The following is a 27,834-nucleotide window of genomic DNA, read 5'->3' on the forward strand; positions in this document are numbered from 1 at the left end:
GAAGTTGTTGAATGCTGTGAAGAGTATGTATGATGGTGCTAAGGCTGCAGTGCGTGTGGATGGTGAACTAAGTGAATTTTTCTCTTTGAAAGTTGGTTTGAAACAGGGATGTGTCATGTCTCCATGGTTGTTCAATCTGTACATGGATGGGGTAATAAAAGAGGTACAAGGTAGGGTAGTGGATGTTGGAGTGGCCCTGGTGAGAGAGGATAGTGTTTGGAAACTCCCTGTACTGTTGTTTGCAGATGATACTGTGTTGTTGAGTGAAGATGAAGGGGAGCTGCAAGGCTTGGTGGATGAGTTTGAGAGAGTGTGTAAGAAACGGAACCTAAAGGTGAATGTAGGGAAGAGTAAAGTGATGGTCTTTGAGAGAGGTGAAGTCAGTGAATGTATAGCGAGGTTGGATGGTGAGGAATTGGAAAATGTGAGTACGTTTAAGTATTTGGGTAGTGTGATGAGTAAGGATGGAGGTTTGGAGGGTGAAGTGCTTGAAAAGGGTACAGCAGGGAAGAAAGGTTGCTGGTTCCTTGAAAGCAGTGATAAGAAACAGGGAAGTGAGCATGGAAGTAAAAAAGTTACTACATGACAGTATTGTGATACCAACTCTAACGTACGGAAGTGAAGCTTGGACGTTGTTGGAAGGACACAAGTCAAGAGTGAGAGCAGTGGAAATGAGTTATTTAAGAGGAGCTTGTGGAGTCACGTGGAGAGACAGGCTGACGAATGAGGATATAAAGGAGCGTTGTGGTGTTGATGTGGATGTGATAGGAAGCGTTGTGAGGAACACACTGAGGTGGTTTGGCCATGTGGAGAGGATGGAGGGTGAAAGACTGACGAAGAGAGTGTATGTGAGTGAGGTGGAGGGTGGAAGAGGGAGGGGGAGACCGAGGATGAGATGGAGGGATGAGGTGGAGAGGTATATGAGAGAGGGGGGTGTGAGTTGGGAGCAGGGTAGTGAAATGGCGGGGGACAGGGCGACTTGGAGGCGATTTGTTTGTGGCCACCCCAAACGGGATTGAGGCGTCTGGCAATAGATAGATAGATAGATATTTACCTGTTTGCAGTATACAGGAATTGAGCAATGCTCGTGTTGTCCTGTCTCCAAATCCACATTTATCAAGTCTACCTTTACACACATGAATGTTTTTCTCATGCACCACCTCTTCGTCTTAGTCGTTCCAAATATATATAAATGCATATCACCAAATATATAAATGCATATCAGGCACTGCCACATTAAAAAGGGTGCTGTGTGTGTGTGTGTGTGTGTGTGTGTGTGTGTGTGTGTGTGGTGTCATGAGTGGATAGGGTAAGTATTAGTGTAATTTTTGAAAAATGTGGAGTAAAGAAGTCATTGAAAAACAGGTTGAAGAGAGTGTACTTAGATAGTATGGTCTTTGTGTGTGTGTGTGTGTTTGTGTGTGTGTGTGTGTGTGTGTGTGTGGGTGTGTTCTTACCTAATTGTATCTTTACAGGAATGAGTCAAGCTCGTACTGTCCCATGTCTTAAACCATTTTCATCATACATCTCCTTAAGTTTATTAATCATTTTGGCACACACTATTTCACTCGGTGGTGCATTCCACTGATCAGTTGCCCTATTTGGAAAACTAAATTTCCTTACTTCTTTATTGCCTCTCTTTTTATGCAGTTTTTTGCAGTGTCCTCTTATGCTTCCCCATAGGTTATGTATTCATTTATGTCTATTTTCTCCTTCCCTGATATGCATTTATATTTATATAGCATAATCATATCTCCTCTTTTCCTTCTCTCCTGTAGTGTTGGCAGATTCAGTTTTTCTAGTCTTTCTTTATAGCTTAGATCCCTTAAGCTTGGTACCCATCTTGTAGTGGCCCTTTGAACTTTTTCAATCTTATCTATGTGTTTCTTAAGATGAGGATTCCAGACTGCTGATGCATACTCCAGGGTTGGTCTGATGAGAGATGTTATTATCTTTCTCAGCATGTCTTCATTTATGTATGTGAATGCTGTTCTCATTTTAGCAAGCAGTGTATACATTTTCTGTACCTTCTCACTGATGTGGTTAGCTGGAGATAGTCTGTTATTGATAATCACACCTAAGTCCTTCTCTCTTTCTGATATGTGTAGGGTTTTTCTTCCTAACTTATAATTCCAATCTGGTCTTTTCCCACTTTTACCAAGCTTGATTACATGACACTTGCTCACATTGAATTCCATTTGCCATATATTAGTACATTCATGAAGTTTATTTAATTCTTCTTGTAGCTCTACAAGAGTCTGTGTTAGTAATTTTCCTTTGTATTTTTGCATCTTCAGCAGACATATTTAAATAGCTTTCATTTCCAGTGTTACTGTGTCATTTATATACTCTAAAAACATAATTGGTGCCAGCACTGAGCCCTGTGGAGCTCCGCTCGTCACGGCCCCCTATGATGATTAATTTCCCCTTAGTACTGTTTTCGTTTCCCTTTTTTTGAGAAAATCTTGCATCCAACAGTACAGTTTGCCTCGGATTCCTCCTTGATGGTACAGTTTCCATAAAAGTCTTTGGTGCTGTACTCTGTCCAATGCTTTCTTGAAATCTAAATACTGTCCACCCATTCTTCTCTTTTCTGTAATGTTTCTGCAACACTGTCATAGTAGCTTAATAGATTAGTAACACATGATTTTCCCTTTCTGAAACCAAATTGCCTCTCTGTTATCATATAATGTTGTTCAAGATGGTTTACCCAAACTTTTCTTATCAGCTTTTTTGGTATCTTCCTTACAACACTGGTTAGTGATACTGGTCGGTAGTTGAGTGGATTTTGTATATTCACTTTCTTGAATAAGGGAACAATGTTTGCATTCTTCTAGATATCAGGTAGTTTATCTTGACCCAAGGATTCCTTAATTATTCAAGATTATGGTCTACTTAACTCCTTTGCACATTCATGTAGCACCCACCATGAAATTTTGTCTGGACCATTTGTTTTTCTTTGTCTAATTTACTTAACTCCTCTTGTATTTCTTTTTCTGATATTTGTATATCTGGTAATATTTTTGGGCATGCATGTTCCATATCATCCCTCTCAAAATTATTTTCTTTGTAAAAATTGATTGGAAGTTCTTATTTAGTGCTTCATAAATATCTTTCTCTTCTGTATAGAGGATCCCTTCATCCGTAATGGATTGTATTTTATCTTTTACTTTGGTTTTGCTTCGGATGTAGCTGTAAAATAGCTTCGGTTGATCACTACTTTTGTTTATGATATCCTCCTCAAACTGTTTTTGGGCTTCTCGTCTTATGCTTGTAAATTCATTTCTTGCTTGTTTATAGTTGTTATATACCCTCTCACTATTGTGTCTTCTGTATCTCTTCCACAATGTGTCTCTCACTATTGTGTCTTCTGTATCACTTCAACAACATGTTTCTTTTTTCTTTTCATTTTTTACATTAAACCATTTCTTTATTTTCATTTCTGCTTCTTTGTGCTGAGGGATGTAATTTTGGACTTCTATTTCATAAAGTTCACAGAATTCTCTATATATTACATTTAGATCTTGTCCTTTAAGCCCTTTTTCCTAATGTGTTTTTAAGCAGTATTTCTTTAGGTCATGATAGTTTCCCTTTTTGTAGTTAAGGCTCTTTTTGCAACTTTCATTACTGTTAACTATGTCATATGCAATCCTGAAGTTTTAATTTAATACTGCATTATCGCTTTTGCCAAATGGAGGGTGATAAATAATATTATCATTATCATTTTCTTGCCTAGTAAGTATATGATCTAGTGCTGATGGTACATCGTCTTCTTTTTCTCATGCTTTCTTTTACATGTTGTGTTAGGAAAAACTCCTGCACAAGGTCCAGGAGCTTTTCTTCCCAAGAGCTTTCCTGGGTTTTTATATCTAGAGTATTCCAATATATACTGTATATGTATTGAAATCTCCAGATAATATAATTCTTTCAGATTTCTCCTCCATTCTATGTAGTAATGCTCTTAAACTTTGAATTGTAATCTTTCCCAGGTCTTCATATTTGCCTTTTTCCCAAATGTTTGAACTGGGTGGCATGTATAAATTTGCCACAATTACTTTCCCTTCAGACTTACTAATCTCTGCCGCAATCAGTTCTGCCTGTGAGGGTACATTTAGTTCTATTTCTTTGACTTGCAGATTTTTCTTTGTTAACCCTATCAGGTTTTTGGGCAGATTGTGTCTGTGCCAGAGTCAGCCACGCACGCTGACCCACATCTTCGTGGCCCAATAGTTTACTTTGATCGCTCTGTGTAAATACACTTTTCATGACAGAATGTTGGTTTTGGTGTCATTTTAAAGCTGAATAATTGTACTTTATTGTAGTACTGTTATGTTCAAAAAAGGAGAACAAAGAAAATAAAATGTCAAAATGTGAGTTGAAGTTAGGCAAAAAGCAAAAATTTTATACCTTGCTGTAGAAAAATATTCAGCAAAAAATAATGAGAAAAGATATGTAAATTTGGTTTTAACCATGCAAAGATACAATAAATTACCTTTACAATGATATATAGATTATGGTAATTTTTTCATTTCATTGTGCAGTAAAGCAAAAGGAAAGAGATGCACAATTTTATTTTAGTCTCAGCCGGATATTTGCTTCGCGATGTTTTTTTTGATCGGTCAGTGTAAATACACTTTTTATGATAGGATGCTGGTTGTGGTGCTTTTTTGAAGCTGAATAGTTGTACTGTATCGTAGTATGTTCATGAAAGGAAAACAAAGAAAAAAAAAGTCAAAGTGACGAGTTGAAGTTAGGCAAAAACCAAAAATTTTATACCATACTGTAGAAAAATATTCACCAAGAATAAAGTTATAAAGAATCAAAGCCATGAGTCAGACCAGCTGTGCGGTACTGCCACACATAGAGCAACCATTCCGTGACATCATGCTCGAGCCTCTTTGTTATGATGCGTAAAAGCGATTTATGGTGAATATTTTACAAAAGTTCCTTAAAGTGATGATTAAAAGCATCATCTGAATCTCTGAGGTTGGATTTGAAATGACAGTTAAAATAGTCATTTGAATCTCAGAGGGTTAATATTATAATTCCTACTCCTCTTTTAAAGTTCCTATCTCTTCTTCATATATTGTATTCCTCTAGGTTTAGGGTATCGTTTGATATCCTTGATGTTAATTTTGTTTCAGTCAGGCAAAGAATATGTGAATCCTTTTCTTTAATATAATCATTCATCTCTAGTAATTTAGGTACCATTCTACCCACATTGGAGTACATCAACTTAATCATCTTATTTACATGCTTGTCATGACTTGGATCTACTACCTTCCTCCTTTTTATTCCCTCCTGTTTATGTACCACTTTCATACCTGCAATCCAATTACTTTGTAAAAAAATGTGTTTTTCTCTTCCTCTGATCTTCCCTCTTTCTTTGTTTTTGCTTCCTTCCTCTTCCCTTTTAGTAATCCCAGTTCCTCTTGAGTTAGGCATCTTTTTATCCATACATTTTTGAAATCCTCCTTTTCCATAAGTCTATTTGCATTTTTTAGTATTTCCTCCACAGTGTTTACACTCTGGAAGGTTACTTCCAGGGGCCTTGATTTGTTTCTCTCATATTTCCCTAGCCTTATGTGTTCCTCTATGTCTTTACTACAGAATTCCTCTGATACTTCCTTCAGTATGCTCATTACATTTGGCATCTTCTTTTTGTCTCTTGAAATCTTGTTTTTTATTTCTTCCTCCTCTAGACCAGTGATTACTGTAGATTTGTTGATGTCTACTGAATCTTTGACCAATTTTGGATTGTTTTGGATTATTTTCTTCACTTCCTTTTTAATGTTCCCTTCTTCAACTCCTGTTTCTAAGTCTTTCTTTACTTTCACCATTTCAGCATACTTGGTTTCCACATCATTTTTGTAGCTTTGCATCGCTTCATTCACCTGGGTTATCTTCTCCTCAGTATCACTGCATTGATCTATCAGAGTGCTTGCCCACCTTATTGTCTCTGTATCATTTCTGAACTCCCATAATTCTCTCATGGTTGACAACTGTGCTTGCCATTTCACCAATCTTCCTTCTAAGTGGACCCACCTCTACTGACAGCTTATCAGTTGTTGTGTCCTTCTTGTTAACCTCCTTTACTAATTTTTCATTTTCTTCCTCCTGCATGTGCAACTGCTACTTAATTTCATCCATTTCACTTTGAAGTGCCTACTCTAATCTGTACACTTGTTCTACGAGCTTATTGTATGTTTCCATTTCCACCATTTCCTGGTAGAAATCATCATCCTGCTTTCTACCCTTATCCCTTTTCTTAACTCCTTCCAAATTTGCATTGCTAAAGATGGTAGTCATCTTGTTGTCTAAGAGAAAGATTCTGTTTACAGTTTTGCATTCCTGTACGTCACAGACAAAACAGTAAACACTAAACAGCTGATTTGCTTGTTTGGCACATCTGCACTATCATCCCTCATCATCCAATCCTACATTGCCCCATGAGGAGCGTAGGAGCCTGGGGCGAGGCAGTTGGTCCCGAGATTTAAGATGAGAGTGACCAGCCTCACTCATCCCTAAGTGGCATTACATGAGCAATCAACCCCAACCACCCCTTGGATATAAACCTTCACTGGCTCAATCCGATTGGAGTGCAGTAATTACCCACTAAACCACCAGGCGCCAAAATTTGGTTATATGTTTACCACCCAGCATAGTAAATGGTTTCCTGGTGCACAGGAAACCATTTGGCTTGTCACTCAGTGTAGAGTCACCTACAGGGTGAAGGAAGTGGAAAGAATGAAGGAAAGAAAGACAGAAGAGGGAGTGTAAAGTCACCCGCAGGAAGAAGGACAAGGAAAGAATGAAGGAAAGAAAGACAGATGAGAATGGAAGGAAAGAAGGATGGAGAGGAAAGGGCAGACACCCGAGAGCAGCACTACATCGAGTGAGTGGATGGTGAGCGCCCCCACCTACCAGTAGCATACTTTGTTGTATTCTGTTATTGGAACAAAACTTTTACTTAAATTTCCTCTTTCATATTAGAACACAATATAGTTGGTCCTAGTACAAAGCTTGACTCATATAAAGATACTTTTTAGGTATGGCCATTTGTGGCTGAGATTGGCCAGGTGCGGAGCAATGTGTGGCACGTCTTTCCTTTCTCGCATCTAGTGTGTGTGTGTGTGTGTGTGTGTGTGTGTGTGTTTTTGTCTGACTTTAGGCACAGACTTCACAGTCTGCTCCCAAGGCCTAGTAGTTCTCCTACATACCATACATCGGGTGGTGGAAAGGGTATATGTAAGTTAAAAGTGGCAGACAAGGTGAGCCAAGATGATGTTGAATTGATATGTGTAATGAGTGTGTGAGAAAGAGGATTATGAAAGTTGATGAAAGATCAAGCAGGTTGGATGAATTTTTGGATGAAGAGTATATGTCAAGGGTTTGGCATTTCATTTTGAACCTTGATAATTGTTGGGCTGAATCGGTTTGATTGTAATTATGAAGCCGCATGTGGACAGGTATACCAACCAGGTGGAACAGGGATTCCAGAGGCTTGAGTGAAGAATGAAGGGGCTTGTGGCCCATTTCATTGGGCTTATTGCTGACTAGTTCTTTCACTGTTATAGTCTTCCATTTGCTGGCTTTCTGTTCCCTCTCTCACCCTATGTGCATGTGGTTAAAAGAGACAGGGGCTATTGAAGAGAGTGGATGGGAAAAGGAGTGATGTGATTGGTGATAGATATAGAGTAAGGAAATCTGTGGACACCAGATTTGAAGAGAATGTGCTTAGAATGTATGGGAGAGAGTGGGTGTGGTTAGAGCAGTAAAAAGGGTATATCTGAGCTATTTTGAAAGTATGGTAGGCTAAGAAGATGATGGATAAGTATGGTGAATGTGAGGAAGTGAGGTACAGTATGGAGGGAGATATTGTGAAGCATGGTAATTGATAGTTGATCAAGCTGTTTGGAATAATTTTGTATGTAGGAGTGTATGACTAAGGTTTGGTACCCCTCTTTAACCTAAAAGTCATCAGATTGATTATGTCTAATGGGTAGTTAAGGAGCACAGTTGTGTGGAAGGTGTGCCTCTGAGGTGCCAGTTAACTGGACAGGTTATGGTTACTTTCTCATTGGGGGGGGGGGGAAACATCTGTGGACCCTACCTCACCCGGGCCTTAGGTAGGAATAGAGGTCTGGAGCATGATGATGTTTAAAAATAATTTTAGGTGCTGAAGAGGGTTGCTTTCATGTGGTGGCACTGATATGAGAGAGAAGCTCTGCTGTTGTGGTACAGATGTCCCTGAATTCCCTCCCTCTCCTTCAAAAGGAGGAGAGTAGACTGCGGAAGGACAGCTTCAGCCTACAGTCCACTGGGTTCATGTCTAAATGAGCCTGGGGTACAACAAAAACAAAAGTAATTTCCAAATACCTATCATGGGAAAAATAAATACTACCCCTGAGTAATACTGTTATTTTCATACTTTTTCATTGATCATTTGTATGTCTTGTATTGCATAGATTTGACTTACAATTGCATAGATTTGACTTGCAATTTGCAGTAAATTTTCAGTCTGGTATGCACAAATGTTGGATAACTGGCTTTCAATTGATTTATTCTTCACATTCATTTAAATTTTTATCTCATGTAGGACATATCCAGTAGCACTGGTAAAATGCTTGTGTATTTCTTCAGTTTTAGGATAGAATTTAAGGACATCTAGTTAGATATATTAGTTTGGCTCCTGTCTCTTATTCACACCACATGTGGCAAAGTATCAATTTTAGCTATGTAGTAAGGTTCCTGAATTGTCATGATATCAGTAACAAATGATTATTTCTGATATTACAGATGGTGTACTTTGGAAATGTCACAGAAAATGGAACTCAGGGCATGGTTGTTATGACAATGACTGCTGAAGATTATGATGATGCCAATGAAGGTACCAATGCCAAACTGACTTACTCCATTGAGAAGAATGTGATTGATGAAAACACCGCCACTCCCATCTTTGAAATTGAACCAGACACTGGAGTGATCAAAACAGCAGTGTGCTGCCTTGACAGAGAAAAGACACCAGACTATTCCATACAAGTGGTTGCTGTGGATGGAGGAGGGCTGAAAGGTAAATTACTGTTTTACCCTTCAGCTATTAGGATTTTTCTTGGCTAAAGTTAATTGTATGCTGGGAGAAGGCTGTAGCACCAGCCGATCAGGGTGGTACTCCCGAGGGGAATGGGAATGCTGGTGATAGGAATAGCTGGAGCTCCTGTTTCACTAGCTACCTAACCATCCCCCTTTGCTGACCGTTTCAGCGTGACACTAACATGGAGAGACGACCAGCATACTCGCCCAAATACTTCCTGTAACGGTCTCATACACTATGCCTCTTGCCCTTAACATATCATAGAACATACCACACTACGTCATGGGCTGATGCCAGCAAGGACATGCAACCAAAAAACTTTGCCCCCACTACCTAGTGGCAGACCTTTTGAGGGGAAGCGTGACAAGGGCTCTGCCAGCATAGATCGTGGAGCCAGGGTGAGATGGGGCTCGAACCTGTGCTAGGGGAAGAGCATTGTGGTTCCCAGACTGCTGCCTCAGCCCAATAGACAGGGGCCTGAACCTGGGAGTAGCACCCCAGGAGGATGCCCTATCAGTGGGTATATAACAGTGGGGCAGTTACAGTGCCAAGGCATGCTTGGAGGATGTCCCTGTTGCTGTCCTGGCAGGGTGCCCCGAGTCCCTTACCATAGCCACTGGTAAGGCTGGTAGGCTATGGGTCTCAGATCCATTTCCTGGACCTAGGACTGTGAATTGGGTGAGGCCTGTGGCATGCCTTTCCCTTATATTATTTTTACTGATTATGACCAAGTTAAAGAGTGAAATTCTAAGCATGCCTGAGGACACTAAATCACCCCGGAGGAAAAGAGTGGTGTTGTGGAAAGTGGGAAGTTTGAGGGGTAGAGCGGAGGAAATGGTTGTAGCATTGTATAGGACGTGGGTGGATGTGGGATGTGCGCAGGAAGTCCAGTATAGGGGTAGATCACCCCGAAAGATTGCTGGGAGAGATTGTTATTATAAGTTGTTTTGGCAGGGTAGAACAGATGGATATGGTGGTGTAGGTGTGTTGGTTGGTGAGAAGTGAGTGGAATATGTCATGAATGTTTTGAGAGTAAGTGATAGGGTAATAGTAGTGAAAATGTTGTTTGGTGAGAAACTGGTTGCATTTTTATTGGCGTATGCTCCACAGGCAGGCTTGGATGCGGTGGAGAAGGATAGATTTTGGGATGACTTAATACGTTTAGTAAGTGGTATGGGGGATGATGAGATTTTAGTGTTGTGAGGGGACTTAAATGGTCATGTATATGAAAGAGCTCAAAGATTTGAAGGAGTTCATGTGAGATGTGCATATGGTACAAGAAATGAGGAATAGGCAAGGAGACTCGTGTTTGGAGAGGCAATGAACATGACTGTGCGCAACACATATTTTAGGATGAGAGGGAGTATGTTGATTATTTACGAGTCTGGGGGAAATAGCAGCCAGATAGACTATTTCCTGATCAGGAGGGCTGATAGGAGGTCAGGGAGGGATGTTAAAATTATAGGGAGCAAGGAGCGTGTGGAGCGACACAAGTTAGTGATATATGACATGATGCATTAGGTGTGGATAATGAAAAAGAGGACCTATACACCTTGGAGGAAAATATGGAAGCTGAAAAACCAAGCAGTAAAGGATGCTTTCTATAGTAATATGAGGAGAGTAGTGGCTGAACAGGGAGACATTGCTAGAAGTGTTAATGAACAGTAGAGTCCTCAAGAGCAATCTCTTGAGAGTTTCTAATTCAGCATTTGGATGAACAAGAGGCCCACCAAGACGTAAGGTAACTTGGTGGTGGGATGAGGGTGTAGAAGCTGCAGTTATGGAGAAAAGGCTTTTCCAGGAATGGATGAAGGATGGTAACTAAGAGGAATACTTGGCTGCCAAGCGCAGGGATAGAAGAAGGGTTTACAGGGCGAAGTCTGAGTTACAGAGACTTCTACTTGAATACCTAAATCATGTGGAAAGGAAGAATATGATATTTTAGGTGGCAAATCAGATGAAGAGGGAGAATAGGGATATCACAGATAAGCAGTGTGTGAAGAATGATGAAGGAAGGGTAGTGATGAACAGTTGGAATATTAAAGATACATGGAGAGAGCTTTACAGCCAGTTGTTGGATGAGTTTGACTGGGACAAGGAAGGTTTGGAGCCAGCAGATCCAGTATTTGGCCCTTAGCCTTTGACTGATGTTGCTACTGTGAGCAGGACAATGGGCAGGATACAGGTGGGGAGGGCAGCAGGTGTATCTGGGTTGACTTCAGAAGCATTGAAAGCCTCAGGAGATATAGGAGTGGGGTTGATCACTGACCTGATAAATACAATTATATACAGTATGAGTGTGTTGTTCCAGATGATTGGCTGAAGACTGTGATTGTAAATGTGTACAAAGGAAGGGTGATGCCCTGGAAAGAGGAAATTATCGAGGTATAAAGTGTTTAGACCAGATAATGAAGGTAATGGAGAGGGTTCTAGAGCATATGATTTGAGAAAGAGTGAGTATTGATGAGATTCAGTTTGGGTTTATGCCAGGCAAAAGGACTACTGTTGCCATATTCATTGTTCGACAGATTCAGGAAAAATATATAGGAAAGAAAAGGCAACTGTACTTTGTTGACCTGGAGAAGGCCTTTGACAGAGTCCCTAGAGAGGTGGCAAAGTGGGCAATGAGAAAGCTTGGGATGTAATAGTAGCTGGTTAGGGTGGTTATGGCCATGTAAGTGGGTGCTCGCATGACTTTAGAAATGGACTCCTGTGGGAGATGTTGTATGCTGATGATTTAGTGTTCATTGCAGAGAATGAAGAGGAGGCGGAGGAAAGATTTAGGAAGTGGAGAGATGGTATGGGGCACCAGGGCTTAAGAGTAAATACAGATAAAACAAAAGTGATGGTATCTAGGGCTGGTGGCAGTACTGTCAGAGAAGAGGGAGAGTGGTTATTTGCAATTTGCCACAAGGGCAGGGGAAGTAATTCCATCTTGCGCAGTGTCTGTGCTAAGTAGGTGCATAAGAGAATTAGTGGTATTAGAGGTAGACTGCAAGATAATGCTGATTTCATGTGTGCAGTATGTCGGGGAGAGCAGGTGGAGATTGTTAGGCATGAAAGGATTGAACTTTTTGGTGAGTCTCTTGAGTGTGTGGAAGAGTTTTGTTATTTGGGAGACATGTTATGTGCTGGAGGTAGGGCTGGAGCTAGCTCAGTGGCTAGAGTGAGGAGTGGTTGGAAATTAAGGGAGCTGTTGCCTCTCCTGACATTGAGAGGGCTCTCCCTTCGTGCTAAGGGATCTTTGTATGCAGCATGTTAGGAGTGTATGGTAGTGAGACTTGGGCAGTAATGGAATAGGATATTCGCTGGCTCATATACGGAAATGACAATGATTAGGTGGATGTGCAGTGCATCCATGAGTGTGAGGCCTGGGAGGGCTAGATTTACATTGGAAGAGTTAAGGGGTAGGATGGGACTGGAGTGTATTGGTGGTGTGATGAGGAGAGGTAGATTGAAATGGTTTGGGCATGTGGAGAGGATGGGGGATGATAATTGGGTGCAGAGAGTGAAAAGTGTTAATGTTAGGGGTAGGATTGTGAGAGGTAAACCGAAAAAGACCTGGGTCGAGGTCATTGGTTGTGACCTCAGAGATAAGGGACTGAATAGGGAAGCTGCCAGAAATTGAGCAGCATGGAGAGCCACCATCAGGTGACCAAGGGTGACGCCTGCAAGCATGTTGGAGTCTTCAAAAACGGGTGAACAAACCTGTATCCATGGTAGCCTGAATAAAATACCCAAGCGTACCAGCAGCCACGAAAGTTTTAAAAATTATTATCTTTTAATTTCAGGTTTTGCATTTTGTTTGAACATTTCTTAATAAGTACACCATCATCATCATCATCATCATCATCATCATCATCCGGACCTCCTTTCCCACCCTAGGGCAGGGTGAGAAGTAACAATGTCCAGACAGCCCAAGTTTACCCTGTCCAATGGGCCACGTTTCCTTTCACTCATCATTCAAGCCCCCGGAATCCTGGCTCTATCTGATACACCAAAAACTTCCACCACATTCTGTAGCTTCACATAAATGTATCTTATAGAGTCAGTCCAAACACTGTCACGTTAAAATGGAGTGCCAGATTCCTGATCATGCAGTTCTTCTTACAACATTCATCCAGCCAGCTAGATCTCTTGTCAGTCCCCTAGCCTCACCGACTTCCTTACCTGTCTTCCTCACACACTCATCCACCATATCCCTCCACCTTCTCCTTGGCCTATCTCCCCTCCTCCCTCCTTCAGATTCACTCAGATATTCCTTGTTCACCACTCTGTTGTTATCCATTTTCTTCACATGACCATACCATCTCAGTACACTCTCTTTGATTTTGGTGTCCACTGAGTTCCTCACAGTTCACTCTCTTTGATTTTGGTGTCCACTGAGTTCCTCACAGTTCACTCTCTTTGATTTTGGTGTCCACTGAGTTCCTCACAGTTCACTCTCTTTGATTTTGGTGTCCACTGAGTTCCTTTCTCAGCATCTCTCACGAATCACATTATTTTGTGTCCTATCCACTCTCTGTACTCCACATACATTCCTCAGCAGTCCCATATCCACTGCCCTCACTCTTGACTTTTCACTTGCATGCCACACCATAGTCTCACATCCAGATGTTATAGTTGGCATTAACACTCCTTCATGTAAGCCTCATGCAGCTGCAGCGTTGAAGCCTCTGTTTTTTTTTATCAAGGCCTTCATAGCACCAGCTACTTTCCTTCCCTATGTAACTTAACTACTTTCCACTTTTGCACATTTTCCTCTTTTCTATCACTGTACTCAGTATTTGAACTCTCTCACCAATTCCAGTCTCTCTCCATTCACTAACATCACACTGGGAGCCACCATCTCCCTCGATTACCATCACATTACTTATTTCTGTATTTACTTTCAAGGCATGACACTCACAGACATCAACAAAACTCTGCACTAGTATACCAAGTTCTTATCTGGTGTTTGCAAGTAGCACTGCATAATCAGCACACAACAAATTTGAGATATTCCATCCATCACCATTCATTACTAGTGCCATCCCTTTCTCCATTGCCCATGTTTTTACATCTCCCATCACCCCATCCATATGTTTATTGATGGCCAATTCAAAGTTGAGATTACTTACACTGTACCTAGATGTAGAGGCCCTTAGATGATGAATTGTTTTTGTGGGGTGTGAGTTAACCTCATAATTTACCTTCACTTAGGAAACAGAGAGTCTGTTAGCAATGGAACATAATAGCATGGTCAGGACTCAGCACAGTAACTTCCTAGTATTGCATATAATTTGTTTTTGTGTATAACTTAGCCTTGCGTGATACCTTATTGCATTCTAGTTGCAAAAACTTCTGTAAAACTATTCCCCTGCAACTCCTGTTAGTTTAACAAGAGCTGTTCTTCATAAATAAACCATTGAAGGTTTAGTTCTGTTTATTTAAAAAAAAAAAAAAATTATAGGTGATGATCAGACAGTCAGATAAAAAAGTATGGTTTGCTTTTTAGCATCGAGACAACTATATTTATATTTTTTTAATTCTGACATGCCATAGTTAACCACATTTTGTGCAGTTTGAGCCATTCATCATTTTATCGGCTATTTAGAGGCAGTAGGTTATTAAATACTATTCACCATGCTGCTCATTAATGATGAGCTTCATTTGGTCAAATGAATGTTACTGCTTGACACATGCTTAGTGGTGAGTATTATTTGAAAAACAGTAAAATTTATTTATTTATTTATCTATGTGTGGTGACCATTATCCACTCACTTGATGTAGAGCTGCCTACTTCTTCCTTCTCCTTTATCACACTTTTTCTGTGTCTGCCCTCTTCCTATTTCTCCCATCTTTTCTGTCACTTTTAATTACAGTAATACCTCGATATATGATACCCGAAGATGTGATACCCCGGCTAAAGGATGGGGGTAAAAATTGCATCATATCCCGCCTAACGATGGCCAGACCCTGGTTTAACGATTGGTTTTGATTTTTCTTACCGATGTTGATGATATTTCAGACTAAAATTGTGTGTTTAGGTTGATTTATAAACTGTTTTTAGAGTTCAGTTAATGTGTTTTAGCCATAGCTGGGGTGGACATTGTCATTTTGGGTACAGTTTTCTAAGCTTGATTTTTTCCAGACATATTTGACGATATTCAGATTTGATTTGTTGGTTTAAGTGAGTTATTTACAGGTGTTAGGCTTAGGTTAGCTTTCTTGACAGATGTTAGGCCATTTAGATTGCCTTTAAACCTGTTTTTGGGCTCATCTGGGTGGGTTTTGCACTTGGTTTGGGGGGAGACCCAAGGCTGGTAAACGGTCCACATTGAAATACATGTTAAAAGTACCCCGATATATTATACCCCGCTTCGCGATGGGGTTTTACCTAACCAATTAGATCGTTAAACCGGGGTATGCCTGTACTCTTCTGACCTTTTGAGGTGGCTTTACATTGACAAGCCAAATAGTTTCCTGTAAGGCAGGAAACCATTTACAACACTGGGTGGTAACCATATAACCTGTCCATATTTGTTTCCTACATGTCAGCAAGTTGGTTGGCGGAGGGTTAATGCCCCTCCCTGTAAAACAGCTAACTCAAAGACAAATGACCACACCTTACTGGATTATGGAGTTTGGCTATACATACATAGATAGATCTGGTATATACTGTACCTATTTATTTATTATTTTTGTTAAGGGAGTTTATATGCATGGTAACATTGATAGGGAGGGGGAAAAAATGTGAAGTAGCAAATGAGTAGCACAGGGAACAAAAGCAGCTGGCATTCTGAAGGCTCTGATATGAAATAGAGGTCTGAGTGTAGCAGATGCAAGAGGCTTGCATAAGAAGTTTTAATGTCTACATTAATATATGAGTATCAGGAATGAGGTTGCTAAGGAATGCATGTGGAATGTGGATAGCAGATAGGATAAGGAGTAAGTGAATTTATGGAAGCTATGGAGTAAGGAAGTCTGTGGACACCAGAGTTGAAGAGTGTCCTTAGAAGGTATGGTCATTGGTAGAGAATGAATGTGAATAAAGTGGTGAAAAGAGTATATCTGTGCAAGTTTGAAAGTGGGAGGAGGCATGGTAGACCAAGAAGGTAGACAGATAGATGGTAAATGAGGGTGGAGAAAACTAATGTATGGAGGATGATGAGGCTAGGGAACTAGCAGTGCTGATTGGAAGTACTTTGTTCAGAGGAGTCTATGAGAAGCATTTTGCACCCATGTTTTTCAGGTGAAGTAATGATTCATTGCAGGTGGTACATGATAGCTTAAAAGTGTGGATGTTTATTCTTGTAGAGGGAAGTCAGGATTTAGAGGGTTTGAATGGTGAGTGAATGAATGTGTGACCCATTTAATTGGGCAGACTTGTTTGGTGTTTCATTCTGTTATTTTTTTTTCTTCTTCTTCCTTTTCTTTGGATGCTACCTCACCCCATTTGTAGATGGGAAAAGAGGTCTGGATGATGCTGATAGTTTTTATATACAAATGTTCACATTGTGTTCATCTCTCAGGTACCGGGACTGCCAGCATTCGTGTGCGAGACATCAATGACATGCCTCCACGGTTCACCAAAGAGGAGTGGCAGACAGAAGTGGATGAAACAGAAGGGACCATCTTACCTGACCAGGCCATCCTAACTGTCACAGTACATGATGAGGATGAGACCAACAAATTCCACTACAAGGTTATCGAATCATCAGGTTATGGGGCTGACAAATTTACTATGGTTCGCAATAATGATGGCACTGGGTCACTTAAGATTGTGCAGCCCCTGGACTATGAGGACCCCATGCAGCGTGGTGGCTTTAGATTTAAGATCCAAGTCAATGATAAGGGTGAGGATAATGATGCTGAGAAATACCATGTAGCTTACTCCTGGGTCAAGGTAGAAGTTCGTGACATCAATGACAACAAGCCATCATTTGTCAAGCCGAATATTGAAGTGCCTGTTTTTGAAAATGCAGAGATTGGCAAGAGTTTAGAGACATTCAAAGCAACAGACCCAGACCAAGGAGGACAGAGTAAAGTGCTGTATGCAATTGATAGAGCATCTGACAGGAGGAGACAGTTTGCTATTGATAATACTGGAACTGTCAAGATTCAGAGAAGCTTAGACAGAGAAGAAAATCCTCGTCATTCAGTAAAAATTTTGGCTATTGATGATGGTATGCCAGCAAAAACTGCTACTGCCACTTTGACTGTAATTGTCCAGGATATTAATGATAATTCTCCGAGATTCCTGAAAGATTATCGCCCAGTTTTGCCAGAGAACCAGTCACCCAGAAAAATTGTGGAGGTTTTAGCCACAGATGATGATGATCGGTCAAAGGGTAATGGACCACCTTTCCACTTTAGAATGGATTCAACTGCTTCAGATGAGATTCGTGCATCTTTCAAGGTGGAACACATTCCTAAAGGTGCCAATGGTGATGGCATGGCAGTCATTTCTTCACTTAGGACCTTTGATCGTGAAGTGCAAAAGGAATATCATGTGCCAATTGTAATAAAGGATGCAGGCACTCCTCAGATGACTGGAACCTCAACATTAACTATCATAATTGGAGATGAAAATGATAACAAGATGCAACCTGGGTCGAAAGATATATTTGTGTACAATTACAAAGGTCAGGCTCCTGAAACACAGATTGGACGTGTGTATGTTTATGATCTTGATGATTGGGACTTACCAGATAAAAAATTCAACTGGGCAACAGAAGCTCATCCCCATTTCAAATTAAATGAAGATGATGGAATGATTACCATGAAACATGGCACAGGAGAAGGTACATATTTCCTTCAGTTCCATGTATATGATCGCAAACACACTCAGACAGATGTAGAAGCAAACGTAACTGTAACAGTCAAAGAAATTCCAGAAGTAGCAGTCATTAATTCAGGATCGATTCGAATATCAAATATGACAGATGAAGACTTCATAAGAATATGGGACTTTAAAGCACAGCATGTTGTCCGCAGTAAGGCAGACAAGTTCCGAGAGAAAATAGCTAAATTAGTTGGTACCAGTGTTGAAAACGTGGATGTGTTTAGCATACAGTTAAGGCAAGAGAGACCTCCCATCACTGATATTCGGTTTTCAGCTCATGGATCTCCATATTATCATCCTATAAAGTTAGATGGCCTTGTTCTTCAGCATAGAGCAGATATTGAAGCGGAGGTAGGCATAAACATCACTATGGTGGGGATTGATGAGTGTCTGTATGAAAACGTTGCTTGTGAAGGATCGTGTACAAATCACCTAGTTATTTCCAACTTGCCGTATATGGTGAATGCAAACAAGACTTCCTTGGTGGGTGTAAGGACAGAAGTAATACCTGAGTGTACATGTGGGGCAAGAAATTTTTCTGCTGAGGAATCGTGCCGTCCAAACCCGTGTTACAATGGTGGTCGTTGTATAGAAGAAAAATCTGGCATTCGCTGTAGGTGTCCAGAAGGATATGATGGTCCCAGGTGCCAGATGTTGACGAGGACATTTAGAGGAAATGGCTTTGCTTGGTTCCCACCATTCAAAATGTGTGATAACTCTCATATCAGTCTTGAATTCCTAACGAGGCGACCAGATGGACTACTCTTTTACAACGGCCCTATCACACGGCCAGAATCAGATGAGGTGGTGGTTTCAGATTTCATTGCACTGGAGCTAGAGAATGGACGCCCAAGACTTCTCATAGACTTTGGGTCAGGCACACTCCAGCTTAAAGTCAACACCAAAAATAGCTTGAATGATGGAACATGGCACAGAGTGGATATTTTCTGGGATACGGAGGTAAGCACACATGCTGATTTCTGTTAAGCTGATACATAACTAATATAGATTATAAGTTGACCAGCCAACATTGATGTATCTATTTTGAACAGATATTAAGTTACTGTTACTATATGTATTTTCTCATATTAGTAGTGTTTACTTCCAAGACCTGTCAGTAATGTGTTAAGTTGTAGACATTTTGAGTTCATACTCTTAGGTGCAAAGCCATGCTTAAATATAAATAGTGTGGTTTATTTAACTCTTTGGTCCAAAATGGATGTAGCAAATTCATGTTTCCAGTTCTTGTTTTATACTTTTTTTGTAAGTGTGAAAGCATTTAGTAAGGGAAAACTGGAATTTGATATAATCTGTTTAATTTTTAGCTCATATGTAGTATATATATATATATATATTTTTTTTTCAGTTCGTAAGAATAGATGTTGATCACTGTGTGGCTGCCGAAGTTCAAGAGCCAGAGGATGGTAGTGAGCCAATATTCGACTCCTCAGGCTGCCAGGCTAAGGGAACAATACCTCCATTCAATGAATACTTGAATGTAAATGCTCCACTACAGGTTGGAGGTCTTGCTCATGAACAGCCTGATCCAAGTCTGTATAAATGGTCACACGTGCCTCATGGTCGTTTTTTCAGTGGATGTATCAGAAACCTAATGGTAAACAGTGAGTTGTATGACTTGGCAAGACCTGGTCAGTACCGCCACACACAGATGGGTTGCCCACAGTTAGAAGAGGCTTGTCGCAGTAATTCCATAGTTCCTACGTGTGGACCCAATGGTGTCTGTTCTGGCTCCCTCTCACAACCAGTGTGCAAGTGCAAGCCAGGCTGGACAGGCCCAACGTGCGATGAGCCCACAAATTCTTCATATTTTGAGACACAGTCCTATGTGAAATATGCCTTGTCTTTTAAGCCTAATGCATTCAGTACTGAAATTCAGCTGAGATTCCGGACTTGGCAAGAGTACGGAGAGTTGTTCAGAATTTCCGATCAGCATAATCGTGAATATGGAATCTTGGAAATCAAAGATGGTAGGTTACGATTTCGATACAATCTGAATAGTTTGAGAACTGAAGAGCATGATTTGTGGCTGTCAGCAGTGGCAGTGAATGATGGTATCTGGCACTCAGTTTTGGTGGAGCGACATGGCTCCACCTCCACCCTGATGCTGGATGGAGGGGAAGGCCGCCGCTACAATGAAACCATGGCCTTCTCAGGACACATGCTTATGGATGTTGACAAGCAGGAGGGGGTTTATGCTGGTGGCAAGGCCGAGTATACAGGCATCAGGACATTTGAAGTCTACAATGATTATAAGCTAGGTAAGTTGATTTTGTGACAGTACACTTGCCTTACCAAACTTTTGCTTTATAATAATGGCATCACAGTACTATGTGGTATCCTCACCTGAGAGGGATATACAGTAACAGGATGTACACTCTGTCTCTTGTTTCCAGTTTACATTGTATCCAACAAATTTGGGACTTATGTGTTGCATGTCAGTGATGCCTCTGGATGCACAGGTCAGGTGTTAACATGGGATTATGCACACTTGGAATCCATGCACTTGGAGATCTGTGTCCATCCATCCGTCCATCATCCAAGCCTGTGTTGCCCCATGAGGAGCATAGGAGCCCTGGGCTAGGCAAGTTGGTCCTGACATTTAAGATGAGAGTGAAGTACCTTTTTATAAATCTTTATTAACAAACCCTCAGCCTGCTGCAAATGTGCCCTCATTACATTCTGCAGCTTAGCATGATTAAATTTGGACAGCCTGATTTTTTATGGCACATTAAATATCTACCAAGTCACAATTTTCTGTTACAAACGCACGATTTTCGACAGGTCAGGGCTGAAGTTTGGGGAACAGAACTTATCTAGGGCCTCTTGGTTTCTGTCCACAATCAGTCTGACTATGCAGAACTGAAAATAAAAAATTAGAACTGCCACCCCCAAAAATTTGTCATCTGACAAAAAGATCATGGACATTATTTGTGCTGAACTGGTTATGGCTTCTTCTGTGGTGATTCAGATTTACATTAAAAAAGTTAGGAAGTGATTCAAGTTACACTCATTCCGTACATTATTTGTATTTACTTTAAAACTTTGCCTGTCAGAATTAATTAACCCCTAGGCTGTGGCGGCCCTAAACATTTCTCATGTCCGTGGTGCGGGAAATCTAGTTTAAAAAATTGTGTTTTCATTGTTTGTTTTGACTCACTTACACCTAACCAAACATGATAACATTTTAGTCAAAGTTTACACTCCACACTGACAATGCATGACCCACTCATCAAGCATAAGCATGCAGTAGGAGCGAAAAAGTATGAAAAGTTCAGAGTATTTCACACGGCTGTTCTAGAATGTATGACACAGTCTAGCACTCTGCATTTTTGGAAAGCTATATGCAGCCAGTGGGATAATTAAAGATAGAAATATAACATGAGCTGCATCATTAACGGCATTTATTGTGTCAGGCATTTTAATGGTCAAGGAAGCAATCTCACTAGAGACAAGGATGCAAGCATTTTCCCTCAAACCCTGCTAAAACAACACATGATAGCAACATTGTATATCTGTCTATAGCCAGATGCCATAATTCTGTAAGGGATGGCCGTTTGGCTTTTAGTTACATATTTTACAGGGAGGGGCACAAACGCTTCCCAATCCACTTGTTGACATGTAGGGAAGACATATGTGTTGGTTTTATGGTTACCACCCAGCGTTGTGAATGGTTTCCTGGCTTACAGGAAACCATTTAGTCTGTCACTCTATGTAAAGCCACGAGAAGAGGAAAGAAGTGTAAGAAAAAGTGACAGGAAAGATGGAAGAAATAGGAAGAGAGGAGGGCAGACACAGAAAAAGAATGATAAAGGTGAAGGAAAAAGTAAGCAGCACTACATCAAGTGAGTGGATGGTGGCTGCCACCACCTACCACCTGGTACCTGCACAACCATTCACTCAGTGTAATTATTTCACTCATTGTTGTATATAATGTTTAATTTAAAACACTATATACAGCAGCATTAAAAATGAGTGGAATAAAGACACGAGTAAATAGTTGTGCAGGTACCAGCAGTGTACATTCTGTGTACCCTCACAGTTCCTCAATCCTCCCTGGTGTAGCCCGCGCTAAATCAAGACGTGAAAAGCAACATCATGTATCACACATTCCTGTACATTCTTTACAGACAATGTGACATTGAAAATTAATGTAATGAAAACACTGAGTGAACAGTTGTGTGGGTACCAACATTGTGCATTTGTTCTTTTATGCCAAAATTCCTTTATGTGTCATTGGACACAAACCAGGATGAATCATCCTAACCTAGTGGATAATGATTGTTTTCAAGAGAGCATGAATAAAAAAAATTAACTGAATTGCCCAAACCATGTTTCACAGAAAATAACAATGCTTGGTGACAAGAGCCATATTTAAAGTAAATAATGCATAACAACTAAAAATTATGAGAGGGAGAGAGACAGCCACATGAATCAGTGGTTGGACACTGATGAAAGCACCTTCTAGGAGGTGCCTGTGTGCTCCAACTGATAGACTCATTCCAGCTTTAACGTTTTATATTTTTTAACAGTGTCACAATATGACTTCTTGATTACAATATGTTGTTTTTAAGAATCTAGTGGCAAGCAATTATTCATTTGGTAATACTGGCATATCGAAAGAGAGTTAGTGGAAATGGTAAGCTATAATTTTTTTAGATTGTTTTCATCATCAGAGGAAGGAGTGAGAAGAGAAAAATTAAACAGAAAAAAGCCTATTTTTTCCGTGTTTGTATTGTAACCATCATCCTTTGCACCAACTTATTTTTCTCCCTAAGTAGTCCATTTAAATTTGGATGACTTAAATTTGCGAGATATTTACAGTACCAAATGGTATGAGAATCTACTGTACTAAATACCCTCTATGACCCCAACTAGAGTATAGATATTGTTTTTAAGAGCATAGCCTACTGTATAGAGGTCTGTCTATCTGTGTATTGTCAGTTGCCTTAATCCCGTAAGGGGTGGCCTGAAACAAATTGCCTTCATGTCATCCTGTCCCCTGTCATTTCACTGCCCTGCTCCCAACTCACACCCCCCTCTCTCATATACCTCTCCACTCCATCCCTCCATCTCATCCTTGGCCTCCATCTCCCTCTCCCCCCCTCCACCTCACTCATACACTATCTTCATCAGTCTCTCGCTCTCCATCCTCTCCACATGACAAAGCCAGTGACATTAAAGAGTTTTAAAACAATAAATAAGTGTGAAGAAACTTACCTTAACAAACAATGACAACTAGCTTGCTGATTAAGGGGGGAAGGATTCAAGGCTGAGGAGTTGAGGGAAGAACTTGCTTCTGACTTCTCACTGGAGGTGTTGGTTCCTTGGCTTGAACTCCTGAGAATCACAGTAGCTGCTGTGGTGGTAACTGGTGAGGCTGGCAGGGTAGGGGAGGCGGGTTAGGTAGGTGAGGTAGATTATTCATGTCAGGAATGGGGAGCTGGGTGGGTTAGTGGCGAAAATGAGGAGGTGGCAAAACTCTTCCAATGCATACTGATTATTTTTGTAGAGTTCACTGTGGACTAGATTTATAATGTGGTCTTTCTGGTTATGGAAATCTTCTCACCAAGGCAGCTTAGACTCATTGATTAGCCCATGCTTAATTTTGTCTGCCAAATGAAGAACATTGCTCAGCAACTGGTATGGCAGCTTCCGTAGTTGAGAGAGGTTTAACCTGCAGTACAGCCTTTTTTTTTTTTTTTTTTTTTTTTTTTTTTTTAATGCAAGGAAGAAGGAACCAAAAACCAGGAGCCTGTAGGTTGTTCCCTCAAAAAAAAAAAAAAAAAAAAAAAAAAAATAAGTGAGTCACATTCAAGAACTGTTCATTTTGAGTTGACTGGACACACAACGCTTGAGAGACTGGAGATCATAGGCAGTAGGAAATACAGACAGAGGGAGACAGTTCCAGAGTTTACCTGTTGCATGCATGAAGGACAGGGAGTAACAGTTAACTCTTGCATTAGTGAGTTGTACAGAAAAGGGATGAGAGTTTGTTGCTAGACAGGTGCTACGTGCCTGCCTAATAGAGGAGGGATGCAAGCAGCCAGTTCAGACGAGCAGTGACCACTGAAGTAGCAATAGAAAAGAGATAAAGATGCAACAGTACGGCGAAGGTATAGAAGCTGAAGGGAGCTAGTAAGAGGAGGAGAGTTGATGAAACGAAAAGACTTTGACTTCACCATGTTGTGAGGAGCTGTATGAGAGGAGCTTCCCCACACATGGGTGTTGTACTCTACACGGGTGAATAAAACCCGTTTATAAAGTCAACAACTGTGCAGGGGTAAAGAAGGCATGGAGTCGGCTTAGCATCTCTTGGGAGCAGATTTTATGAGATAGGTAATATGTTCTTTCTAAGAAAAATCCCAAAAGACTGAAACCCCAAGTATGTTTAAAGATGATGCAGGATTAAGTTGGATATTGTTAAAAATTAGAGGGTACTCTTGTGGAAGATTTTGTCAGGCTGATAAATGTAAGAACTGAGTGTTTGATTTGATGTATTAAAAACAACAAGATTACTTTTACCCCAATCCGAGATATGTGCCAAGTCAGGCATTAGGTGTGCAATAGCCTCATACATTGTTTATTGAAGTAACAGCTGAGATGGATGCTGTGGGAAGCGAGTGGAAAGGTGAAGGGTGGAGTCATCAGCATATGAGTGGATGGGGTTAGATGAACAGCTTAGAAGGTCATTGTTGAACAAAAGAAAGAGAGTTGGTGATAGGACAGAGCCCTGAGGAACACCACAATTGATAGCTCTAGGAAAAGAATGGTGGCTGTCTACAGCAGCAGCTATAGAACAACCAGAAAGGAAGCTAGAGAAAAGGCACAGTTAGAAGGATAGAAACTGTAAGTTGGCAGTTTGGATATTAAAAATTTATCCTATACCCAATCAAAAGCCTTTGAGATGTCAAGTTCAGTGGCAAAGCTTTCGCCAAAGTGCCGAAAGAAGGATGACCAGGAGTCTGAAAGGTAGGTGAGAAGATTGCCAGTGGAGCATCCCTGGCAGAACCCATACTGATGAAAGAAGGTTGTGATAGGAAAGGTGCTTTAAAATTTTTTTGTTAAGAATAGAAACAAAAACTTCTGAAATAGAGGAAGTTAAAGAAATTGGGCGGTAGTTAGAGGGTTGAGAATGGTCACCCTTTTTTGAGACAGGCAGAATGAGAGCAAACTTCCAGCAAGAAGGAAAGGTACGAGTTGATAGACAAAGGTGAAAGAGTTTACCTAGGCTGGGTTTAAGCACAGAAACACAGTTCTTGAGGACAACAGGAGGGACCCCATCAGGCTCATATGCCTTCATAGTATTGAGGCCAGTGATGGCAGAAAATACATCTATCTATCTATCTATCTATTGCCAGACGCCTCAATCCCGTTTGGGGTGGCCACAAACAAATCGCCTCCAAGTCGCCCTGTCCCCCGCCATTTCTCTGCCCTGCTCCCAACTCACACCCCCCTCTCTCATATACCTCTCCACCCCATCACTCCATCTCATCCTCGGCCTCCCCCTCCCTCTTCCCCCCTCCACCTCACTCACATACACTCTCTTCGTCAGTCTTTCACCCTCCATCCTCTCCACGCTTCCTCATAACGCTTCCTATCACATCCACATCCACACCACAACGCTCCTTTATATCTTCATTCGTCAGCCTGTCTCTCCACGTGACTCCACAGGCTCCTCTTAAATAACTCATTTCCACTGCTATCACTCTTGACTTGTGTCCTTCCAACAATGTCCAAGCATCAATTGAAGAAATTTTAATGTCAACCATGAGGAAGTCAGAGGGGGGAAGTGATGGAAGGATAGCGCCGGAATCATCTAAAGCAGAATTGGAGGCTGAAAGTCTGAGCGAAGAGTTCTGCTTATCAGTAGAAGAAAAAGCTATAGAGCCATCAGGATGGAAAAGAGGAGAGAAGGATGATGAGGTAAAGTTGTTAGAAAGGTTTTTGACAAGATGCCAGAAAAAGCGGGAAGAATTCGAGTTGGAGTTCAGAGCATTTAGTACAGATGAAATTATTTTTAGCAGAGCAAAGAGAATTAGCATGACTCCAGGCAGAAACATAAAAGAGATGAGATTCAGGAGTGAGTTGGCTCTGGTACCTTTTGTAGGCCTTGTCCTTGTTGTGGAGTGTTAGAACAAGTGTGATTAAGGCTTTTTTTTTTTTTTTTTTTTTTTTTACCACGTGCTGCATTTTCATCTATTTTGGCAGTAAGATCCTCTGTTGACATTCCCATGTTGTCTTCTAACATCTTGATCATCCTCTGCCTTGTTATGTTGGCAAAACATTTGCCTGCAAATGGGGTGCAACAGGCAGTTTTGTCTGCAGCAGATAGTGCGTCCAAGATGAAACATTGGCAAGAGAATGTGATGCTTCTAAGATGGCATGTGGGGACACTGGTGGATAAATGTTGGGCTGAACCTTTCTCCATCTGTACTTGATCATCTCTGATGTTACTTTACTTCAGGCCATCACAGTGTCTAACACTACATTCCTTAAGTTATGTTTTCCCCAAATTTGTGCAGTGTTTGCGAAGCCGTTTTCAGCATTGCTGCACTTCCAAAGCCAAAAATTCCCCCATCCCCTACTTCGTTCTCTAAATCCTTCAACTCCTTCATCCTTTCTGTCACCTCCTGCATTACTCATAGATGAGATGCAGATACCAGCCCTTTACCTCATGGTTGAGAGTCTGGATCTTTGAGGTGGTGTTCTGTGGCAGGGCTAAGACCATACTGCCAAGTGCCTGCTAGCAAGGTACAGTGGATAACTCTGCCAGTTATCCATGTGGAGCATAGCTATGAACGTGAGCCTATTCGATTTCCAAATGAACTAGGCTGTCGGCACAAGTATACCTGTATTTATGAATCAGTCCGTTGTCACCCTTAACATTGTTTTGCCAGTAGATACCCAGTTGATTAGAAATGACTCAAACAAATGACCTGGGTGGGGGAAAACAGTGAATTATCATAGGCTTCACTTTATACTCTTGTTGCATTGCCTGCCTAGGCTAGGTACTTGCTTCCATCTGTATCCATATCTGTCTGTCTGTTTGTATGAAGGAAAGATGGTAAAGTGAAGGGAGTGTGTGAACATCTTCTGGTGGTGTGTATGTATGGACCATGACCCAGGAAAGTGATCATGTGTAAGCTACTAGTGTTTATGTGTGTAAATGATGCCCAGATTCGAGTGTAACTTCCAAACAAATATTTAACATGACAGAAGACACCTTGACTAAACAGTATTGCTCTCTTCAACTAGAGAACTTTCAACACTAAGCTTTTCAAAGTATAAGATATACTTGATTTAAGACTGTCTTACAATCTAAAAAATCAAAATATTTTTAGTTGTGTAATGTGAGCCACTATGGTACACTATAGCACCTATGTACAGTATGTGGTTGGCATACAGTACACTGATTCATGCCTTATTTCATGGGATGCAGTTTGATTCATGATATACAGTACGATACAATAATTAGGGGGCAAGAACATGACCCTAATACGACTTTCATCTCCAACCAACATCTCAAAAGGATGAGCAGGATCATTGTCAAGCAGGAGCAGAGCCTTTACTTGGTCACAGGCAAGGCCAAGACTCTTCTATTAATAATGGTTAATCTCCTTCACAGCATGCTTGTAGAACCACTCTTTGAGGAGCTTGGCTGTGAACCAAGCCTTCAGTGAGTGAAAATGTTCTGAAAGCATTTGACCTTAGGCTTAACAAAAATAAATTGCTAATCAACTCTGTCTTGACGCAGGTAGCTCACTTTCTTTCTACTGTACTGCCTGAAACATTTTTCAAAGTCGGTTTTCGGTATCTCCTGCAGGTGCTTCATCACATTCTTCATGATCTCTTCTCTTGACTCAAATTGGGAACCCTTCACTGGAGTTTTGAG

General features: G+C 40.9%; 1 protein-coding gene across 1 annotated transcript in view; it reads left to right on the forward strand.

The window, feature by feature from the left end:
• Positions 1-27,834, forward strand: part of CadN (neural cadherin) — a 481,090-nt gene that overhangs the window by 350,563 nt on the left and 102,693 nt on the right. Inside the window, exons 21-23 of the mRNA XM_080267947.1 lie at positions 8,800-9,073; positions 16,609-18,881; positions 19,288-20,200. Of these exons, the coding sequence (XP_080124073.1) occupies positions 8,800-9,073; positions 16,609-18,881; positions 19,288-20,200 (3,460 nt within the window). The remainder of the gene's footprint in view (positions 1-8,799; positions 9,074-16,608; positions 18,882-19,287; positions 20,201-27,834) is intronic.

The sequence above is a fragment of the Coenobita brevimanus genome, chromosome 26, assembly GCF_032717465.1.
Source record: "Coenobita brevimanus isolate Jiangsu-jjx chromosome 26, ASM3271746v2, whole genome shotgun sequence".
Lineage (NCBI taxonomy): Eukaryota > Metazoa > Arthropoda > Malacostraca > Decapoda > Coenobitidae > Coenobita > Coenobita brevimanus.